At 39.0% G+C, this 20,788-nt stretch overlaps 1 protein-coding gene across 9 annotated transcripts in view; it reads left to right on the forward strand.

The window, feature by feature from the left end:
• Window positions 1-20,788, forward strand: part of RNF144A (ring finger protein 144A) — a 161,557-nt gene that overhangs the window by 70,078 nt on the left and 70,691 nt on the right. For 7 of the 9 annotated variants that reach the window (XM_069064787.1, XM_069064788.1, XM_069064789.1 and 4 more), the window contains one exon: window positions 17,790-17,935. In XM_069064787.1, coding sequence (XP_068920888.1) covers window positions 17,801-17,935 — 135 coding nt within the window. In that variant the 5' untranslated portion in view covers window positions 17,790-17,800. Of the gene's footprint in view, window positions 1-15,743; window positions 15,942-17,789; window positions 17,936-20,788 lie in introns of those variants that run through there. The other 2 variants (XM_069064782.1, XM_069064786.1) reach the window with 2 other exon arrangements.

Genomic DNA, 20,788 nt, shown 5'->3' on the forward strand with positions numbered 1-20,788 from the left:
TGTTGTTTTCTAATTTGCAGATTGGGGGTCATCATTCTGGCTAGAGGTGTACTTCCTCCCAATGGTCTATTATTCAAATTACGCAAAGCCATGAACAAATTATCCTTCCAATGTTGATATGAATTATTGGAACTTAACTTCCTCAACTGTTCTTTCAGTAATCCATTCATTCTTTCAATTAACCCAGATGCTTCTGGATAATATGGAATATGATATATCCATTCTATATTGTTTAGTATACAATACTTCTTCATTTCATTGCCTTTGAAATGTGACCCATTGTCACTTTGAATCTGCATTGGGGTTCCATAATATAGACTTATGAGATCTAGGGTTTTACAAGTGTTTTTCTGGGTTGCATTCTTATAAGGACAAGCTACTAGTACCTGAATAGGTATCAACACAAGTACATATAAATCTGCATCCTTTATCCAGTGGTAGTGGACCAATATAATCTATTTGCCAGATTTGGGCTGGGACTTTCCCTCTTGCTATCTCTCCAGTTACTACCCGAGGAACAGTTCGCTCCTTTTCCAATTGACATATATGACATTCTTCTGCTATCTGTTTTAACAGTGAATGAGAGATACTAATACCTCGATCTTGTGCCCACTGGTGTGTGGCCTGGACCCGCAAATGGCCTGCTGTTTGGTGGACCCATTTTGCTAATACCGGATCATCAGTTGTTGTCAAAGTAGGAACAATACGTTCAGTAGCAATCTTTGCCAGTCGATCAGCATGAGCATTGTACTCACGTTCTGGTGTGGTGGGGGCCACGTGAGCATCTACATGAAAAACTGACAAGTCAGTGACCAAAGACATGTTCCAGATATCTTCCCATAATTCTTTGCCCCAGACTTGTTTACCATGAATTTCCCAATTTTCATTTTTCCACATGGGCATCCATGTAGCTAACCCATTAGCTACCGCCCATGAATCAGTGAATATATGACACTGTCCTCCTTGTTCTATTTTGATGGCTTGATATACTGCCATAAGTTCAGCATATTGGCTACTTGCACCTATCCCAGTACTTTCCAAAGTCCTTCTAGTACATGGGTTATAGACCACTGCTTTCCAATGTCTTTTTTGCCCCAAATATTTTGCTGTCCCATCAGTAAACCATGCATGTCTCTTTTGTTCCTCAGTTAATACATCATATCCCTCATTCCATTTGACAGTGGACTGTACCAACTGTTGCTTTGGCTCAGGGGGTGTGTCATTCCTCTCAATTTCTATGTTTGCTATAGATTCATGCAGAGCAGAGACTCCGCTTTTGCCTGTTTTCGCTCTATTTTGAATATACCACTTCCATTTGATTATACTAGCCTCTTGGGCATGTCCAATTCTGTGAGAAGCTGGGGTACTCATTACCCAGGTCATAATTGGGATTCCAGGTCTTAATATCACTTCATGGCCCAGGGTCAGTTGTTCAGTCTCCACCAAAGCCCAATATGCAGCTAACAACTGCTTTTCAAAAGGTGTGTACTGGACTCCAGATGAAGGGAGTTTCCTACACCAAAATCCCAAAGGTACATTTTGGCTTTGTTGTTTTTGCCATAAGCTCCAGTTTGCATAATCATCTTGTACAGTCACTTGCAATTCCACTGGACCATTTTGCATGGGCCACAAATCTAGGGCCAATTGTATGGCAGCCTTGGCTTCTTCAAAAGCTTTACTCTGGTCAAGTCCCCAATCGAATTCATATTTCTTCCGTGTGACTCTATATAAAGGTTTTAAAATCTGTCCCAAATGTGGAATGTGGTGCCTCCAGTATCCAAACAATCCTATGAACTTTTGGGCCTCCTTCTTATTGGTAGGGGTAGAAAAATCCTGAATCTTTTGTCGGGCTTGAGGAAGAATCTCCCTTAGCCCCTTGTTCCATTGTATACCCAAAAACTTCACATTCTGAGCTGGTCCTTGAACCTTTGCAGGGTTAATTTCCCACCCTTTACTTTTCATATGCTCAATTAGAAGGGTCAAACTCCTTTCCACTACTTTCACATCTTTTCCCTGTATCATGATATCATCAATGTAGTGGGTAAGCTGTACACCAGGTAGCTTTAATTCATCCAACTGTTCAGCCACAATCCTGTGACAAATAGTGGGGCTATGTATGTACCCTTGTGGCAAGCGAGTAAAAGTATATTGTCTACCCTGCCAAGTGAAAGCGAAGTGGTCCCATTGTTTAGAGTCTATTGGGATGGTGAAGAAGGCATTTGCCAAGTCAATAACTGCATACCAAGTCCCATCATATTTCTGGATCCTCTCTATTAAGGTGATGGTATCTGGAACAGCAGCATACAAAGAAGGAGTCACCTTATTCAACTGTCTATAATCCACAGTCATTCTCCACGTCCCATCTGATTTTCTTACTGGCCAGACAGGATTATTCCATCTTGTGGTTGTAGGGACTAACACTCCTGCTTCAACATATTCCTTTATAGTAGTGGCAATTTCATCTTGCCCACCTGGCACACGATACTGTTTTAAAGTAATTACTTCAGAAGGTTCAGGTAAAGTGATTGGGTCCATTTTTAGTTTTCCTACTAAAACTGTATTAATTCCTATCTTCCTCACAGCAAATTGGTATCTTCCTTCAGGTAAATTCAGAGTCATGCCTCTCAATACATCTATTCCAATGATGTATTCAGGAATGGGTACAACAACCACAGTATATTCCTTCTTAGGTAACTGCCCAATTTTCATTGTTATTTTAACCTGTCTGGCTGATATTTCAGTGCCTGCTAGACCTGTGATGGTAATAGGAGTTCCATGTTTAAACTTTTCAGGGTTTCCATAGATGAGTGTGGCCTCAGCCCCAGTATCAATCAGTGCCCTAGTCACAGTAGTTGATCCATTCTTCCAATATATTGTTAAACCAATATGGGGTCTGCAATCTCTTCTGCATATTTCTTTTATCTGGGCTGGGGCTTGGCCTATCTCCTATTCCCCCTGAAGGTGGGGCAAACTTGGATACAAAGATTCAGATTCAGAAATACCTGCCGGGGTGGTTCCTGCTTCCCTGTTCATTCTAATGCTAAGTACCTTTTCTTGGTACAGCTTATGCAGCTCTTCAGTTGGAATACCATCTATTCTTCTAAAGTCCACCCCAGCCCTTAATAGAGCAGTAAACAGTTCCCTTCTTGTGGGTCTATTTTGTCTCTGAATCCTCTGGCTGTTTACTCTTCTCTCTCTCTCAATTTGTCTTTTTCCCATTCCCCTAAATCGCTTAATTGTGAAATCTTATCCAGCACCTCTGAAAGAGGGTGCCCTATTTCTCCAATTAAAAGAGTCAGAATTAGGTGCTTATATGCAGGAGGAGCCGTCTTCACTATGATATTTCTATGAGGAACTCCTAGGGGGGTATCATAATATGCATTTGCATCTCCAATCAGGATAGCAGTTTTCATTACCTCCTCCTTTAGTTTTCTCATACAGTCTCTAAGTGAGTACCAGGGTCTGTCTCGCCTAGGCCACATAGATTCAGTTGGATATTGCTTTTTGCAACCTTCTGCAGCTAAAGCTAGAAGACTCGTTTTGTTATTTCCTCCTTGCATATGGTGATCCCTAAAAGCCTGGTGTACAAAAGGATTCTGACTGATACTTATGAATTTTAAACAGTCCTCATTGTCCAGTGTTATTCCTCCTGCGCCTTCATCAGTGATTCTTACTATCCAAGACACTAAAGACTCCCCCATTCTTTGGGTAAATCTATTCAATATATCAGTGATCTCCTGTTGAGTGAAATCCTCAATTATCTCCCTGGACTCTGTTTTGCCTCGGTGGTTCTCCTGCCTTCTTCTTCGTATGGGGAGAGCTTCTACATTAGGAGACTCCTCATCTAACCTTGTTCCATTCTCCTCACACACATTCTCCTGGTAGCTGTCAGGGCAACTCTGCCCAGCCTGTACAAAAGCTGCATGCACATTCCTTCGGCTAGTTTTTTGCTTCCTTTTAGCTACATGAACAGTAGCTTGCTCCTGGACCACATGGGTCCCTCCAGTTTGCTCTTCTGAGTACTGTGACACAGAAGAATCCTCAGGCAAACCAGCTGACTCCCTAGCCATCCTAGCTCTTTCCTTCAGCAGCTTATCCCTACTTTTACACATAAGGCGATAACTTGTTAGCAGCACCCAGCCTCTCCTGCACACTCCTGCCAGTTCTTTGCCTGGTTCTATGGGTATTGCTTTCAAACATCTTTCCAAATCTCCAGGTTCTCCCTCTCTTAGTCTTGGTTCCCAGTTTTCACAGGGCCCTGTGCTTTTAGCCCATTCTCTGGCTAGAGAGGAATAAGGCAAATCCTCCCATCCTGGAATAGCCATTTCTCCCTCTAAAGCCCCACTGCTTCCAAATAGAGGCCTGACATTTTGTGATCCCATCCTCGTCGCCAAATGTATCAGCAATGCCATATTCACAATGCCTATAGAGATTACAAATATGCTGATATAATTATCCATCATAAAATACGTCAGGTTTACCATTTGGGGAAATAAACTAGAAAATTTATTAAGATACCAAAAGACTGAGTCCCAAAACCAGAAAGTGAAAGCCATCAGAGTAGTTATGACATTGGCACAGGTAGATAAAGTAGAAAGCATCCACATTTTCAAGCCTTTAAAACAGAACAGGCTACCTCAGGCAAAGGTCCTCCTCTCCCCACTCACAGCCAGTGTCCTGGAAGTGTGCTCCCAGCAGCTCCGGCCCCTGGCAGTGCTCAGCCGGAGTCCTAACTCAAAAAAAAAAAAAAAAAAGGCAAGCTCACCGACCTACCAACCCAGAACCCTTAACCCGGCTTTTTTTTTTTTTTTCTTGCTCTGCTATGTCAGCACGTCCATGGGGCATGGGAGATCTTTAAATCCCATAACCCTTACAGATGTAAATAAAAAAAATTGATTCTGAGCACTCTACAAAGGGAGGCTTTGAGAGGAGGGCTTTACCTTTTTTTTTAATTAATTAATTTTTATTTTTTGCTTTGCTCTCCAGTCAGAGGGTCAGAAGCAAATGGATTTACTGAAGAGGTGTTAGCGCCAAGGCTAAAGCCATCACTATGATGATGACTGTTCAAATCTGTATCTGTGGACCTAACTTGTGATGAACTTTCTTTCTTCTGTGTGTTTGCTAGTACTTGGGATTTCTTATTCCTCCATCCTCATGTACTGAAATCCTATCCATATGAAGGCTCATATAAAGCATTCCCTGATATCTCCAAACATGAGTGAATAAAAATCCTTTTTTTCCTATCATCATTTACATAGTACTTAGTTAATTCCTTTCTTATATATGTGTTCTTTTTATTATGATTATTTTACTGTATGTGTATGTATCCTATTAATGTGTCATTTTGAGTTCCATGAGAGCAGACTATTTTATCTTTCCCTAGGGCCTAATGTAGTGTTATCTGGGGAATAGTAGTTATTCAATAAATATTTGTCAAAAGTATGGTACAGAAGATTGCTAGATTTGGAATTTGATGACCTGAGTTCAAACACCAGCTGTACTGCTTTAATCAATCAATCAATCAATAAACATTGATTAAATGCCTCCTTTGTTCTAGTCACTGTGCTAAGCACCCAGGGAGACCAGAATCAGTTCTCGCTCTCAGAGAGCTCAAAATTTAATGAGGGAGAAAATATGCAAACAAATCTATTATATATGTGTGTATACATATGTGTATTGTATATACATATATCTACACATATGTGTATCTATAAAGTGCTCTCTATGTATATATATGCATATGTATATGTATGTATTTATATATGTGTATATCTATATCTATCTATGTAGTAAAAGGAAATAATTAACAGAGGAGAGGTACTTGAGCTATGGATAGTGATGAGAGCTTAGTTAGGAAGATTTTGGAATAGTCTGTACATAGATAGTTGTAAGAACTGAGACCAAGAGAAGAAGAGAACGTTAGGAAAGAAGAGGACCTAAGACAGAAACATAGTGTATAGCCATGCCATAGATGATGATCCAGCAGTGAAAACAGAGCTTTGGTTAGGTTAAGGAAGAAGTGAGAAGGAACAGTGACCTGTTAATCTAACTGTTCTCCCATCTTGTTATTAATTTCTCTACTTGTAAGATTTCTCTTCTAGAGCAGTTTCAAAACAACAGAATGAGCACTTAAACACTTGTAGTATTTATAGCATTCAATTTTGGGAATACCATGTAACAAGGTGGAATTTTTGTTGAGTCAGTAATAAGAAAAATAGCTTATGTTAACAGTGCTTTTATTAACTTACTAATGGGACAGTTATTGTAGGTGTTGAGGAAATCAAGACTTAGAGATGTTTTAGTGGCTTGGGTCACATAGCTAGGAAATGGTAGGACTAGGATCTGTTAAATCACAGGCTTTAGAGTTACAAGGAGGGAGCCTTAGACATCATTTGCTTTAATCCCTTTCATTAAAAAAAAAAAGGAAAAGGAAATTTAAGACTAAGATAGAAGTGATTTACATCCAGTTAGTTATACTGGGTAGGGCAGAACTATCATTCAACTAGCTCATATGTCCTGACTTTGACCAGGAAGTAAATATCTTCTTCACTATATTCTGTTGTATGTTTCCTTGAGGCAGCAAATACAAATATTATTATTCTGATTTTCCAAATGAGAAAGCTAAGGTCCAGAGAATTTTAAGTTGTTTGTACAAGATCATCTAGCTAACTGATGACAATTAGGATTAAAATTCAGGCTTCCTGGCTCTTCCCACCCCATTTTAGTGTTTGCCTTATTATTGTGTCCTCTCCCATCAGTGCAAGAGACTGATAAGAAGGATCCTAGACTAAAAAGCATTTCTTTTCAAGCTGGTTGTCCTGGCAACAGTGCTATAATTTTCTGCCCAGTAGCTGTGGTAAGAAAAATGTTTTTGTTGCCATCCAGGGATAAGGTATTGAAATATGAGCTCCTCAGCCTTTGGCCATTCCCCAGAATATTAGCTAAGGAAGCAGAATGAAAGCAGATGAGACCTTAAAACCCTGCTTCTCTCCAAATCATGAAATTGTTCTTTGTTAAAACACAGTTTGATAAAAATTGGTTCTTTGATAGAATTAGGCTGGCACTCCTGCTGCTCTCCAGATTTTCAGAATTATTGTGGCATATCCAATGACACAGATTTGGAATCTTGGACCGACCTTCTAGTCCAATATCCTTGTATATATGAGCAACAAAAACTGAGAGAGAGGAAGGATCTCAGATCACTTGCCTACTAAATATCAGAATAAGTTTTTGAATCCAGAATTCTCTTCCACCTAAGCAGTACTACCTCTCTGGGTAAAAAATAGCAGAGTATATACATTTCAAACAGTGCAGCATAACTGGATAAGTGTATGAGGGAAAGAATAGCCCAGGAAAATGGGCTTTCATTCATTAAACTTAAGGTCAGAGGGAATGAAGGAAATATTTCTGAGTTGAGCTTTTCTTATACATAGCAGAATTTGGCAGAATCAAGTGCATGGTTTATACATGGTTACATATGTAAGGGGAGTGAATGACTTTGTGTCTTACTTTGTATTTGGTTCATAAAGAATGGCTACAAAACATTGGTAAACCTTGTGAGAGGAATATAATGTTAAAACTAAATTATAGCTTTCAACTCACAAGTGTTTCAAGGTTAACATTGTATCTTTATCCAGGGGCAGGCTGGCCTGAACAGTTTCATATCTTGGAAAAAGAATTGAAGTATTGACTTGATTTCCAGTTCAGTTGCCAGTAGGAAGGGAAGGGAAGAATTTATATGGCATCTGCCAGGCACTGTGCTAAGTGCTTTACAAATAGTACTTCCTTTGATCCTCACAGCAAACCTGGGAGGCAGATACTATTTTATCCCCATTTTATAAACGAGGCGAGAAGAGATAATTGACTTGTACAGCCTCACAAAAATGCTAAATGTCTGAGGTTGGATTTTAAGTTAGGTCTTTCTGATCCCAGGCCCAGTGCTCTCTATCCACTATTCCACCAGTAGCTGCCTTAGGATGATGAAGAGCCTGGAGACAATGCCATGTAAGAATATGAAGATATCTAGTCTAGAGAAGACTTAAGGGGGGATATGAGAACAGTCTTCTAGAATTTGAAGAACTTAATTGTGTGGAAGAGATATTAGATTTACTCCATTTGGTCCCAGAAGGCAGAGCCTGGAATTAGGGTGGAAATTTCAGAGAGGCAAATTCTCATGGAAAAACTTCCTAATGCTAAGGAACAATTTCCTGATAATAAGAACTATCCCAGAGTGAAATGAGCTACCACAGAATGCAGTTGTTAACCTTTGTTTGGCTGGAGGTTTTGAAGCAAAGGCTGGATGGCAGCCTGTCAAGAAATGTTGTAACTAGCAAGGATTCTTATTCAGCTTTGAGTAGAACTAGAGGGCCCTTGAAATCCCTTCCAACTCTGAGATTCAGGTATCCTTTTTCATAGCCCCCTCATGTCAGCATCAGAAATAGATTTTGGAATTTTATTGAAGTCCATTTTCATCTAATTGGAGATAGGGGAGAGAGAGGGAGGGAGGAAGAAGGAAAGAGAGAGAGAGAGAGAGAGAGAGAGAGAGAGAGAGAGAGAGAGAGAGGACTTCTCTCATATTTACATATTTTCTATTAGTAAGAATCTTTAATGGTTTAAGAATTCATGTATAGCCCTTCCTTCTTTTCAGTGATCGACAGCAGGAAGTATCATATATTTCCTTTCTAATTTCCAGCTATTCAGTTTCTTCTTAATCTTCCCTAAGATTAAAGACAACAATAACAACAACATCTAGGAAAATACCTACAGTTCATCATGAGATATAAGAAGTATACATCTTTTCCTAAGGATGTCTTACCTTTTAACAGGGACTTTAACTTCAAGTCAAATGAGTACCTTACACATTTTCTAAAAACAGAAAATGAAAGTCCACAGGACCATGACATCAGGAAGATTGAGTGAAGGCTGTGCAAAGTCACCAGCCTCACTTTCTCCTTTAGAACCATATAGGTGCAGTGGCCAGATATAGATCAGGACAACTGGAGATGGCCTCAGATGCAGTGGGAGACCTTGGTCTTTTTAAGCTGAGGTCTTTGCCAGCTTTCAGTTTGTCTGAGGTAGTGTTCATTCAGTGATTAAGGCTAGGTAAGAAAAGACTAAGACTAAGAAAGGCCTCTTTAATAAAAAAAAAAAAAACTATCTGGGAGAAGACCCTCAGGTTTCTGGCCAAAACAGAAACAATTGCTATTTATATCCACTCTGAATCCTCAGGACCCCCCCCCCCAAAAAAAAACGACCTCTTGGGCTTGCCCTGGGACCTAATGTAGGCCAAACACTGAGAACCAGAGTGATTTGGGTTTAAGACATGGTTCCTTATTAAGAAAGAAGTCTGGCCCTTAAAACCCAAGATATTTTGATAGATTTCAGTGATCAAAATGTACATTTCTTTGGGCTGAGAATCCACACATAAAGGTATGATACCCTATGTGGACAGAAGGTGAGGAAGGAGGAGAGGAGAGAAAGAAGGAAGTATAATGGCAAGCACAGTAGTAGTTCACACCTTGTTCCAGCTATTGAATTAACACCTTGTTTCAGTTTGTTTCTTTTGAGCCTTGTATCAAGTCTGTTAAGAAACAGAACATGTGAACCCCACAACTTGTGAACCCTCGAACTTGTGAACTCCTGCAACAGGAAGAGGAGGAACTAATGACCATATATAAGGAGAGGCCCAGGGCTTGATACAGCAGAAAAGAGAAGAGGCTTGCAGTGGCAGAGTCAAGAAGGAGAAGATTTGTGGTATCCAGGCACTCTGTTCTGTCTGTGTTGATGTTTGTGACACTTTGTGCAGAAGCCGTGGGACTTCACTGGAAGCCTGAAAGGGATTTTCTGGTTGTATGTTTACAGAAGTCCTGGAGGAGGGTTTTGGAGGTCCTGGGATTTTACTGATGATTTGTGCTGACCTCTTGTACTGTGTTTGTGGGTCTGTGTTGATTTCTATTTTGATGATTTGTGTTGAGTTCTCAGACCTTGTTGGTGAGTCTGAGTTGATTTCACAGGCAGATAGTGGTTTGATGGTGGTGCCAGCAACCTGTATGAATGGTGTTGTGTCTCTGTTAAGCTTTGTCTTCCCAGAGGAGGGAACTGTGGGGGACTTGAGGTGGACTGGACACTGTGGGCTTTGGTGTGGGACAGGAACTGGATGAACAACTAGACAAGGAGCTGGACAGGGAGCTGGTAGCCGCCTGCCTTTGAACCCAGGTGACAGTTGGAGCTGGGACCATGGGGGAGGGGCCGTGGAGCCTGGGAGCCAGCCTCCAGTCAAGCTGAGAGAAGACTACTTGGATACTGTGTACTGATTGAGAAGATTGTGATTTACTGTGACCTGGGGGGGAGAACTTTGACTTTTGTACTTTGTGATCGAATTAAAAATTTTGTGATTTGACTAAAAGAATGTACTTTGTTTGAAACTGTGTGACCGCTTTGGTGGGGGCTGTGTGGCCATTTTGGTGGTAACTTGTTGAGTTGTGACATGGTGAATGCTGTATTTTGATTTTCTGTGAGTGTTTTGCTCTGATTTGTTGTTGAATGAGTAGAGAGCTCACTATGCTGTGTGGTCAGAGCCTTGGAGGCTGTTCACAGCAGCAGCCCTGCTCATGTATGGCTTTACAGGAGGGAAGGAAGGAGTTGGAATTCGCCAGTTGGGTCCCTAGTGGGGCAGCTCATGTTACTCACAGATGGTTGTTTGTCCTTCATTCTTGAAGAGGACCATGATATCAAGAAGGTGATGCCATGACTTGCAAGTGAATTAGATTTAAATGAGGGAAGGCTGTGCAAAGTCACCAGCCTCATTTTTTCCTCCAGAGCCATCCCAGTTCAGTAGCAAGATACAGGTCAGGATGCCTGAAAGTGGCCCCCTAATAAGACCAATTCAACCCTGTGATGAAAGCATGAAACCATATTAGAGGCAATATATATATATATATATATATATATATATATATATATATATATAGTATTATTTATCAGCCAATCAACAAGCATTTATTAAATGCCTGATATTTGACAGGCACAGTACTAAGTGATATGTATAAAAAGACAAAAATAAAATGGTCCTTGTCCTCAAGGAGCTTAATTCTATTAAAGGAGACAACCTATACAGATATAAGTATATGCATAATATGTGCAAAGTAAATAGAAAACAATTTGGGAGAGAAGGGGATGGGCATCAGGAAAGGTCTCACAGAAAGTGACATTTGAACCATGTATTTAGTTTTAACTTTTTTTTTTCCCTAATGGAATAAGAAAAGAAAGCAGAGAAAAGGGAAGGAGCTTGCTCAAGGCTACACTGCAGGGATATGGCAAAGCCAAAATCATCTTCACTATTCTGATTGTAGAACATTCTGAAAACAGCATAATCTAAAACTTCTGTCAACCTTAGGGTGTTTTACTTGGGTAATTTATCAGTTCAGTAAGGTTTGAAACCAGAGGTAGGACTGTGTCTTCTTGGGTCTTCTTGGTCCTGGAACTATCTCATTCTCAGACATTCAATTATCATGCATCTTGCCTTGCGTTAGATGCTGTACAAATGTAGACTCAGTTATAGTCTCTGCCGTCCATGAACTTAGCTTATTTGTGGAGAAAGAATCTGTTCCAACAGTTACTTTAATACCTCGATGAATCTGTGACCTTAATGGTTGTTGGCAAGCCCTGTGGGGTTGAGATAGCAACTTGACCATGTTTTTTTCATTCTGAGCGGTTCTTGCTCATGTCATCCCAAACATCTTCCACATGCAGTCCCCTTAACATTTAGGGGTTTTTGTTATTGTTCAGTCATTTAAGTCATGCCTGGCCCTTTGTGACACCATTTGGGATTTTCTTTACATAGATACTGGAGAGTTTTGCCATTTCCTTCTACAGTAACATTCAGAGGATTTTTCTTTGCCATTTGAAGTCTAGGGTGTAGAATGTGTGTGTGTGGGGGGGTGCAACTGGAGATTATAGGGAAGATTTTGTGGAGTGGGATTTTAAAAAAATGGATAAAAATTAGGTATTTAGAGAGGAGAAAGAGCAATCAGTAGTGGACTTTTTAGTGGGAATTCAGGAAGCACAACAAGTGGGAATAATTCAGTTAACTGTGAAGAGACTGGCCTATCCCTATTGAAGACCTAATGTTAGTTGAGATAATCTCTAGGGATCCTTCTTTTTAGATTCTGTCAGTGAGTAGTCAAAGAATCTGAGAGTTAGAAGGGACTTTGAGTATCATCTAATCCATCTCATGCTGGAACTGGAATCATCTATAGTATTTACAAAAAGTAAAAATAAAAAAAAAATGTAAAAAGGTCCCCATCTTCCATTTACAAATCTTTAGGAATGGCAAATTCATTATTTCCCAAGGCAGCCTATTCCTTTTTTTTTTCTTTCCCCTTTTAGGCAGCTGAAATCTGCTTCCCTTTCACTTTTACACATTTTTCCCAGTTTCTCTACCCCAGATGAAATAGAACAAATCTAGACCCACTTGTATATGACTAACCCTCAAATAATTGGGCTACTTAACTTAAAAAACAACATTCAAATAACCAGACTATTTGACTCACTTATTAAATAAGCTATCCTTTCTCCAGGCTGAACATGTTAATTCTTTCTATGATTCTTGTATCATATGTTCTCAAGTATCCTGACTCTCTGTTCACTCTCTATTCTCTTTGGCTTAGCCTGGCAATGTTATCCCTGAAATATGGTGCCTGGAAGGGACTACAGACGTGGTCTGACCATGGTAGAGTACAGTGGGACTCTCATCATCCCTCTTATGGATGGTAGGCCTAAATTTAAAGACAACTGATTCAGGAAAGACTCTCACATTAATAATGAATCTTGTTTTTCTGCATGTTGAAATATATTTAATATCATTTAAGTGATATTGTTATTCTGTCCTCACCAGACCTAGTGCCTTCTGATTCTTGTCTTGAATAAAGTATTTATGATGTGTTAGTTTGTGGCTTCTCTATAAGCTACAGATCTTTGGCTTCTTTCATTCCTTCTTCCTGATCCACATTTTCCAAAACATTTTTCTTTTTTTCTTTATTTACCTCTTTCCTTCTTTGCTTTGAACTTGCCAGTTCTTATGGATATCTTGATTTCTTTTGAAAAGTTGTTACTACGTGCTTTGTATAGTTTCATAGGATTGTAAACTAAGATCTGGAAGGGAGAGACCTCAGAGGTCATCCAGTCCAATCCTCACATTTTACAGATGAGGAAAGTGGGCACAGAGGTATTATGTGACTTGCCCAAAGCCACATTGCTCCTCTGACTTCAAACCCTAGTGCTCTTTGGAGCATAAAGAAAGAAACATTCTCTCTTCACGAGCAACAGATGGTGGTGCGTAAGCTCTGATTATTTTCATGGTGTGTGGTCTTTTTACAGAGATTTAATCACAGGGACTACAATACCAGAGAAACAAATTTTCCCATGAAATTATGTTTCTTTGCAGCCTTTGGACATATTGTTATACCAGCTTGGCCAGTCCATTCATCTGCCTCTTCAAGAGAACCTGTGACTTATTCTTCTGTATAGCTGTAAATTCTTTCTATCTTCTGGTTTAATGTATGGCAAAATGTCAAGAGTGACATGGCTTATTTCTTCCAAGGAAAATTTTTGCTTGTTGACACTTAACAAGGATCTCACACAGTACCTGTATTTTGTAGATAGGAAAATTTCGTAGATGGTCTAAAAAGTGTATAATTCTTAGCACCCTTTGCTTCCCTTTCTTTTACCTTGCCACTGTCATTACAGAAATAGAAAGGAATACCAAAGGACTAAGGACCATTTTGCATTATGCTTTTTTGTTGTTGTTCTATGGGTTGCCATGGCCAAAGAATTTATCAGACTTTCCCTCATTAGCTAGACTGGTACCAGGAAAGCTAACTTAAAACCTTTCCAGCTTTCTAAATCCTGCCAGAGGTTGTATCTATTATGAGCCATCAATTTTTACTATATACTTTGTTTAAAAGACCTTCTTTAGGAAACAGAATTTAGCTTCCATGAAGATGAAATTCAGTGATTTGGGTCAACAGAAATATTTTTACCTGTAAAAGAAAATCAAAGGAAGAGAGAGAGAGTGGTGGTAGTGGGCTCAGGATAGGAATAGGAGGAGGAGAGAGGGGACAGGGAACTCTTACTACAATAAGTATGAGGACAAGAACCAGTGATTGCTCAGGTGAGGGATGGAGAGGGGTGGGAAGAAGTAGAAAAGAACTGTTAACAGAAACATTGTAGTTGAGGAGTGAGCTAAAGTTCAAAGGCTTGGAGTCTGTTGAAACAAGGTGTTGTTGCCACCTTAAAATCTCAGTTTCCTCCTCTGTGCAATAACACTAAAAATATTTCTACTACCTACTTCACAGTTTGGTGTGATACTCTTTGCAAAAACTATTATTTTTCTATCTGCTTGAGTTGAGAATTGAGATCTAATTCCTGCGATTGGAAACATTGATCGAAGGGTGGGGGTGAGATGCTGGGGAGAGGCGGAGGCGAGGGGTAGTGCTGGCTATTACTAGGACTTCCATATATCACACTTGGGCCTGGGAAGTACTATACCCTGGCCATATCTTCTCAGTTCCCTCTTTTGATCATTTCTGGAGTATTCTTTGAAGACCTTTATGTAGGGAGTCCTTCGCCCCCCCCCCCCCATGACTATATTTACTTCCAAGAGAAGTATTCTTATACTAAGATTAAGATGGTAAAGTAGGTCTCTGTGACCTTGGGCAAGTTTCTTAACCTTTCAGTTACTTCAGTTTCCTCCATAAAATAAAGATGACACTTCTAAGGTCCCTTTAAGCTCTAGACCTACAGTCCCATGAGTCTTATGCATCATATATTTCCTAACTTCAAGTCACTCCCCTGGAAATCTGATGTCTTTTTGAAACTTCATTGAATTGATTGATGGGGTAGTAGTGGGGAGGTAGTGGTGCAGAACATGCTTGAGAACAAGAACTTTTTTTTAGAAATGGAGCTAACAGTACTTCAGCTGAGAGAGCCATCCCTCCCACCACCTGAATCTTCTGCTTAGTTAGACTATTCCTTATTTCTCCCGGGAAACTTCTCATTGCTCATGGTTTCCATCAGTCTGGATTGTCTTCTTTTTTTTCCCCCCCTTCCATCACCTAATTCCATTACTTTCCATTATCCCTCTTTCAAGGCTAAGCTTCCATCCTTCCTTCTCTCAGCCCACAATGCATTCCCTCCCCAGAGCTGCCTTGCAACTTGAGTTCATACTACAAGATTTAGCCCTTAACTGGGTCAGTTCTCTCTTCCCAATGAGATTATAAACTATGTGAAGAAGGTAGGTGCCATGTCTTGATCTTCTTTGTGACCTAGCACTTTACCTATGAAGAGAGAATAAAAATGGGGTATGATAAAAGAACACTGAAATGAATGAAACCTAGCTCTGCCATGTTAATCACCACTCTGGACCTCAGTTTCCCTTAATGGTAAAATAAGGGGTTTGGACTACAGAGAGCTACATGGCTTCTCAATCCCCTTCTAACTCTATATCCATGGTCCTAAGATCCTAATAACAATGTTTTGCATTTAACATGCACTCAAAGATTCATGGAATGACAGAATGAATGATTATTTTGTTTTTACTCTTAAGTTTCAAAGGCAGTCCTGGGCACAAGGAATAAATTAAATATTTATTTGAGCATCGAACAATATGCAGTTCAGAGCGTAATTTGATTTTAATATAACTTTTGATGTGTCTAACAGATTTAAGTTGTTGTTACTCACATTGAATTATAATTGCCCTTAATATAAGCTTTCACTTATGGCACTTTGATTAACTTTACAAGTGAATCTCACTTTATGCAATAGATACAACTCTGAAACATTGTACCTAAATAGAATTGGCTTGGTGGACAGTGCTGGACTTGGAGTCAGGAAGGCCTGGGTTCGAACCTTGCCTCTGACACTTCCTAGCTGTGTGACCATGGGTAAGTCACTTAACCTCTCTTGCATCTCAGTATCTTCATCTATAGAATGGGTATGATAATACCTGTAGTACTTGCCTCCCAGGGTTGTTGTGAGGTTCAAATAAGATAATGTGTGTGAAGTACTCTAAGACTTTAAAGCACTGTATATATATATATATATTTATGGATATAAGCTATTATTGCTATTATTGTCTTCTGATTCTTCTCTTATTATCAGTCTTGTTCTCATCCTTTTCTGTGGAGGTCAGATAGAAACAGTCCTGGGACAAGTTACTATCATAGTATTGTTCTTTTATATTTAATGTTCTGCAAACTATTGCAAAGGCATATAAAATAACTGCTTTTTCATAATTGATTTTTAAAAAGTATTGGGATATAAGTCCATCTTTTGTAGGCTTTTTTTTCTGTAGGCTTTTTAAAAGTGTCTTGGGGACAACTCTAGTAGCAGCCAGGATTGTGGGGATGATGATGATGATGGTGTTGTTGTTGTTGTTTATGATGATAATTGCTATTATAAACAATTTAAGTGTACTATGGAAATACTTGTGTGATTCTTTGAACTTCTGCCTCCTTTCCTTCCACTGTGCTGCTGTACCTACAGAAGCATATGGCTGAATGTCTGAATGACTGAAAGTCATTTTGTATTTTCTTCTTCTGTTTCTTATATTGCCATGGTCCAACAATTCATCACCTAGTGGCCAGCCAGCTGGTGATGAGCCTCTTCCATTCTTAGCCTCCTTTTCTAATACTCTGCTGTTGCCTCTGCTGAAAGCAGATGGCTGCTGCATGGTACTGAAGGTCATTTTGTATTTTCTTCATTGGTTTCTTGTGTTTCCGTGGCTAGAGAATTCATCACCTAGTGGCCAGCCAGCTGGTGATGAGCTTTTTCCATGTTTAGCTAGCTTGGTCATCAGATAGCAGAGACTGTCCATTCTTGGAATTGTGCTCAAAACCTTTTGAGTTTGGCAGAATCCACCAGAGTTTGCTCTTCTTCATAGAAGTCAAGAGCCCAAGGTCACCTCCATGCCACAGTGAGGAATAGTACTTGCTCAGAGGATGCTGAATGGAACATCCTCCATGATGGTGGCAGACCCTGTTGTAGAGTATGCATGTCCCTGGTTTAGTCTTCAATTGATAATGCTAATTAAAGGCAGTATAGCCTAGGGGTTAGAGAGCTGGAATACTTGGACTTGGACACATACTGGCTGTGTGACCCTAGGTGAGTCACTTAGCCTTCTAGTGCTCTAGACAAATTTCTAAGACTCTAAGTTGCAAAAAAGTTGATGACCTACACTGTTAGAAGGAGTTTCCTCACCTAGAGTTCCCTATTACCAAAGAAATTACAGATCCAATCCCTATCCCCTACCTTAATCAGAGTATCACTGAATAAAGTGGTATCTTTTAAGGAATCTTAATCTTTGCATGTGAGACCTTGTTGAGAAGAACATTTAAGCCTGCATTCTGCTTTCCAGAGTCTAAGGCTTAAAAAATTTTACAAATACCACAGGATTCTTATATTCTATAGATCTTTCACTATGTCTGCTAGAGGAAATTTTAAAGGTATGTCTATTCATTTTTTTCATATCTTTATTAAGAATCCCCTCCATAGATATTCACAACTTTCTCATAAAGACTTTATAGGACTGAGAAAGGAGTCATCTGAATTGGTGCCTTCTCACTTGCCTCTGGGACCCCACTGAGGCATTGGAGGAGGACTTGCAAAGAGGCCAGAGTCAGTTAGATTACATATAAAACTGCCATCGCTGATAAATATTTGCTTAGTGGTGATGGTTGAGCTTTTGTTTGAAGGCCATTTGCGGTGCTGATCTTTCATTTCACTCATTTTAGGTTGCTCAGCGATGACCATGGCAAGATACAGGCCTACGTGGGACTTGGCGCTTGATCCCTTGGTGTCTTGTAAACTCTGTCTTGGGGAATATCCTTTGGAGCAGATGACAACAATAGCCCAGTGCCAATGCATCTTCTGTACCCTGGTTGGTTCTTTTGAAACATATGTTTTGGAATTATTTAAAGTAGATTTCTGGGCTTTCTTTGAGGACAGAAAGCCCTCCTCCCCTTCACACACACACACACACACACACATATGCACATGCACAAAGCAAGTATGGTATTCCCAGTTTGCTCATTTCTACATTCATCCTAACGAATTTTTCTCTGAAGACACTAGAGTTCCTAAGTTCAAACTTTTAAATTCATTATTGCTTATGATACCAAGGACATCTCACAGGAAAAAAAATTCAAGCACAGTATTAAAAAACTCAGCCAGACATGGGTTTATCTATTAAAAAAATAAACTCTGTGACATTGAATGATAACTCAATTTGACAACTACTGACTTATTTCTCAGTTCAGTTCCAGGATGGTATCTCTGTAAGAACAAGAATACACATTTTGGTCATTTAAGTTGTCAGTCTCAGTGCCAGACCAGAATGATTTTATCATGAGATCGTAGTGAAACTTCCATAGAATTAATCAAAACTTTGCATTTATGAAGGATTCACTCACTGGATCAGTTTTCTCTTATTTCAATGACATAGAATTGCCTAATAATTAGACCTATCCAGATGTAGAATGGTCTGCCTTGTGAGGTAGTAGACCTTACTAGAAGCCTTCAGGTGGAGGCCAAATCACGTGGGGATGTTGGAGAGGGCATTACTTGTTCAGGTAGGAGTTAAATTAAATGGCCTCTCAGGTCTCTGATGCTTCTAAGAGTCTGCAGTTCTTTCATTGTCTCCCAAACTTAGAGAGTTCTTTTTGTTTTTCTCTTGGAGAAAAGAGAAACTTGTATTCAGCTAACCTCATCTAAGTGTATTTCTCCATCCCTGTTTGTTTCTTGGATATTACTTTAATCCTAATTTTGTTGCATGATACATCAAGCCCTTTAAGGAGACAGAACCAAATGAAATAACAAGCATAAAATGGTGTGTGTGTGTGTGTGTGTGTGTGTGTGTGTGTGTGTACGTGTATGTGTCTTCCCAGCCATTATATTTTTTTACCTTTGGCTTTATTTTTCCTTTTCTTTTTTCCCCTCCTTCTTTTGAATTAGTTTTAATCAGTGTGTCTTCTGATTTTTGGTCTGCATTACTTTTTAAATGTCTTTCAATATTCATTAAAGGCTTCCTATTTATTTTATGGCACTGTTATGTCCTATTGCTGTAAGGTGCCACAATTTATTCATTTAATATCTAATTATTTTGCCGTTATAAATAAAGCAGATATATGTATACATATATATTATATATGCACACACATATATGTATATATATATATACGCACACACACACACATATATAGTCTATTCATTTACTTTAACCAGTCTTTATAATAATATGTTACTCACTTAAGTGATTCCTTATAGATTTTGGATGTCATACTTTTATCTGATGTATGTGCTTGTTTGTCCATATACAAGTTTTAGTCCGTATTTGTAGTTTCATTAATATATAGAACTCTTAGTATTGAAATTCCTATCGAGGCAGGTTGGCAATCCTTCTATAACTTATTAGAGAATTATCTGGGATACCGGTCAAGTTACTTTTTGGGGTTTAAATGACCGATATATAATGTAGTCAGGATTTGAACCCAAATTCTCCTAATCCTAAAGTCAGCTCTTTGTTACAAATGAGAGAATATTCATAGAACACTGTGTAACTATCAATTGTTATTACAGTGGTATGTGAATTACTTGGAACAGTCCAGATTTTTATTTTATTTCATATTGTGATTACAGTGTTCATGCTTGTATATTCTACTGATACTATTAGGATGACTCAGAATATTTTATCTTAGCTACATTAGGGGCAACTGAATGGTACGGTGGTTAGAGCACTGTGTCTGGAATCAAGAGGTCTTGGGTTCAAATCCAACCATACATTTTCTAGGGGTGTGATCCTGAACAAATCACTTAACCTCTATTTGTGTCAGTTTCATCATCTGTAAAATGGGGATAATAGCAGCTACCTCTGAGGATTGTTGTGAGGATGAAATGAAATAATAATCTTAAAAGTCCCAACATAATGTCTGGAACATAGTAAGTACTATATAAATGCTAATTATTATTATTAATAATATTATTAATAACAATTATTATTGTTATATGAAATAATATTGATCTAATTTCCCCATTTTTACTTAGTTCTTTCCATTATATTCTAAATTTCATTCCATAGGCTCATATTCCATTTCTCTCTCTCTCTCTCTCTTTCTCTCATTTTATCATTTTTAATACTGGATATAACTCCCAGGAAATATGCAAAAGTTATACAAAAGTTATAGCTCTTTGAAGGTGCACTATAATGACTCTTATAGATATGGTACTGACTGTTGGTGGGGAGAAGTCAAGTGTTTCAGAGGTCACTCAAGCAAACAATGAAATAAGATGCCATACCAAAGTGCAAAGGAAATTACGGTCAAAAAAATTGTTAATGCCAGGAACTGACAAATTATTGCTGCAAAATAGCCTAATTAATCTTCAGAAACTAAGCAAAGACTTTGAGAGTGATCTGGTAGCTATAGGGATTTCTATTGATTCCTGTGTAGTACAACTTCAGTTGAAAGAACAATGAATAGATCAATAAAAAACAAAATCAGCAGTGGTTATATTGCTATGAAGAAAAAATGCTCGTCGTGGGCAAAGCAATACAAAGACTAGAGTACTAAAGACTGTTAAAATGAAAAAAGGGATTTTCACTGATGGGCCACACTTTTTATTCAAGGCTTTATACCAGAACCATTATCGGAAGAGTACCAGGTGAATGCATAATAGGTGAGCACCTTTGTCAGATTGTAAAGGTATCCTCCCTTCAAAATTTTTGAGGATTGAAAAA

Source organism: Petaurus breviceps, unplaced genomic scaffold (genome assembly GCF_028583685.1).
Source record: "Petaurus breviceps papuanus isolate PSGF00001 unplaced genomic scaffold, PetGlider_PUasm1.0 90644, whole genome shotgun sequence".
Lineage (NCBI taxonomy): Eukaryota > Metazoa > Chordata > Mammalia > Diprotodontia > Petauridae > Petaurus > Petaurus breviceps.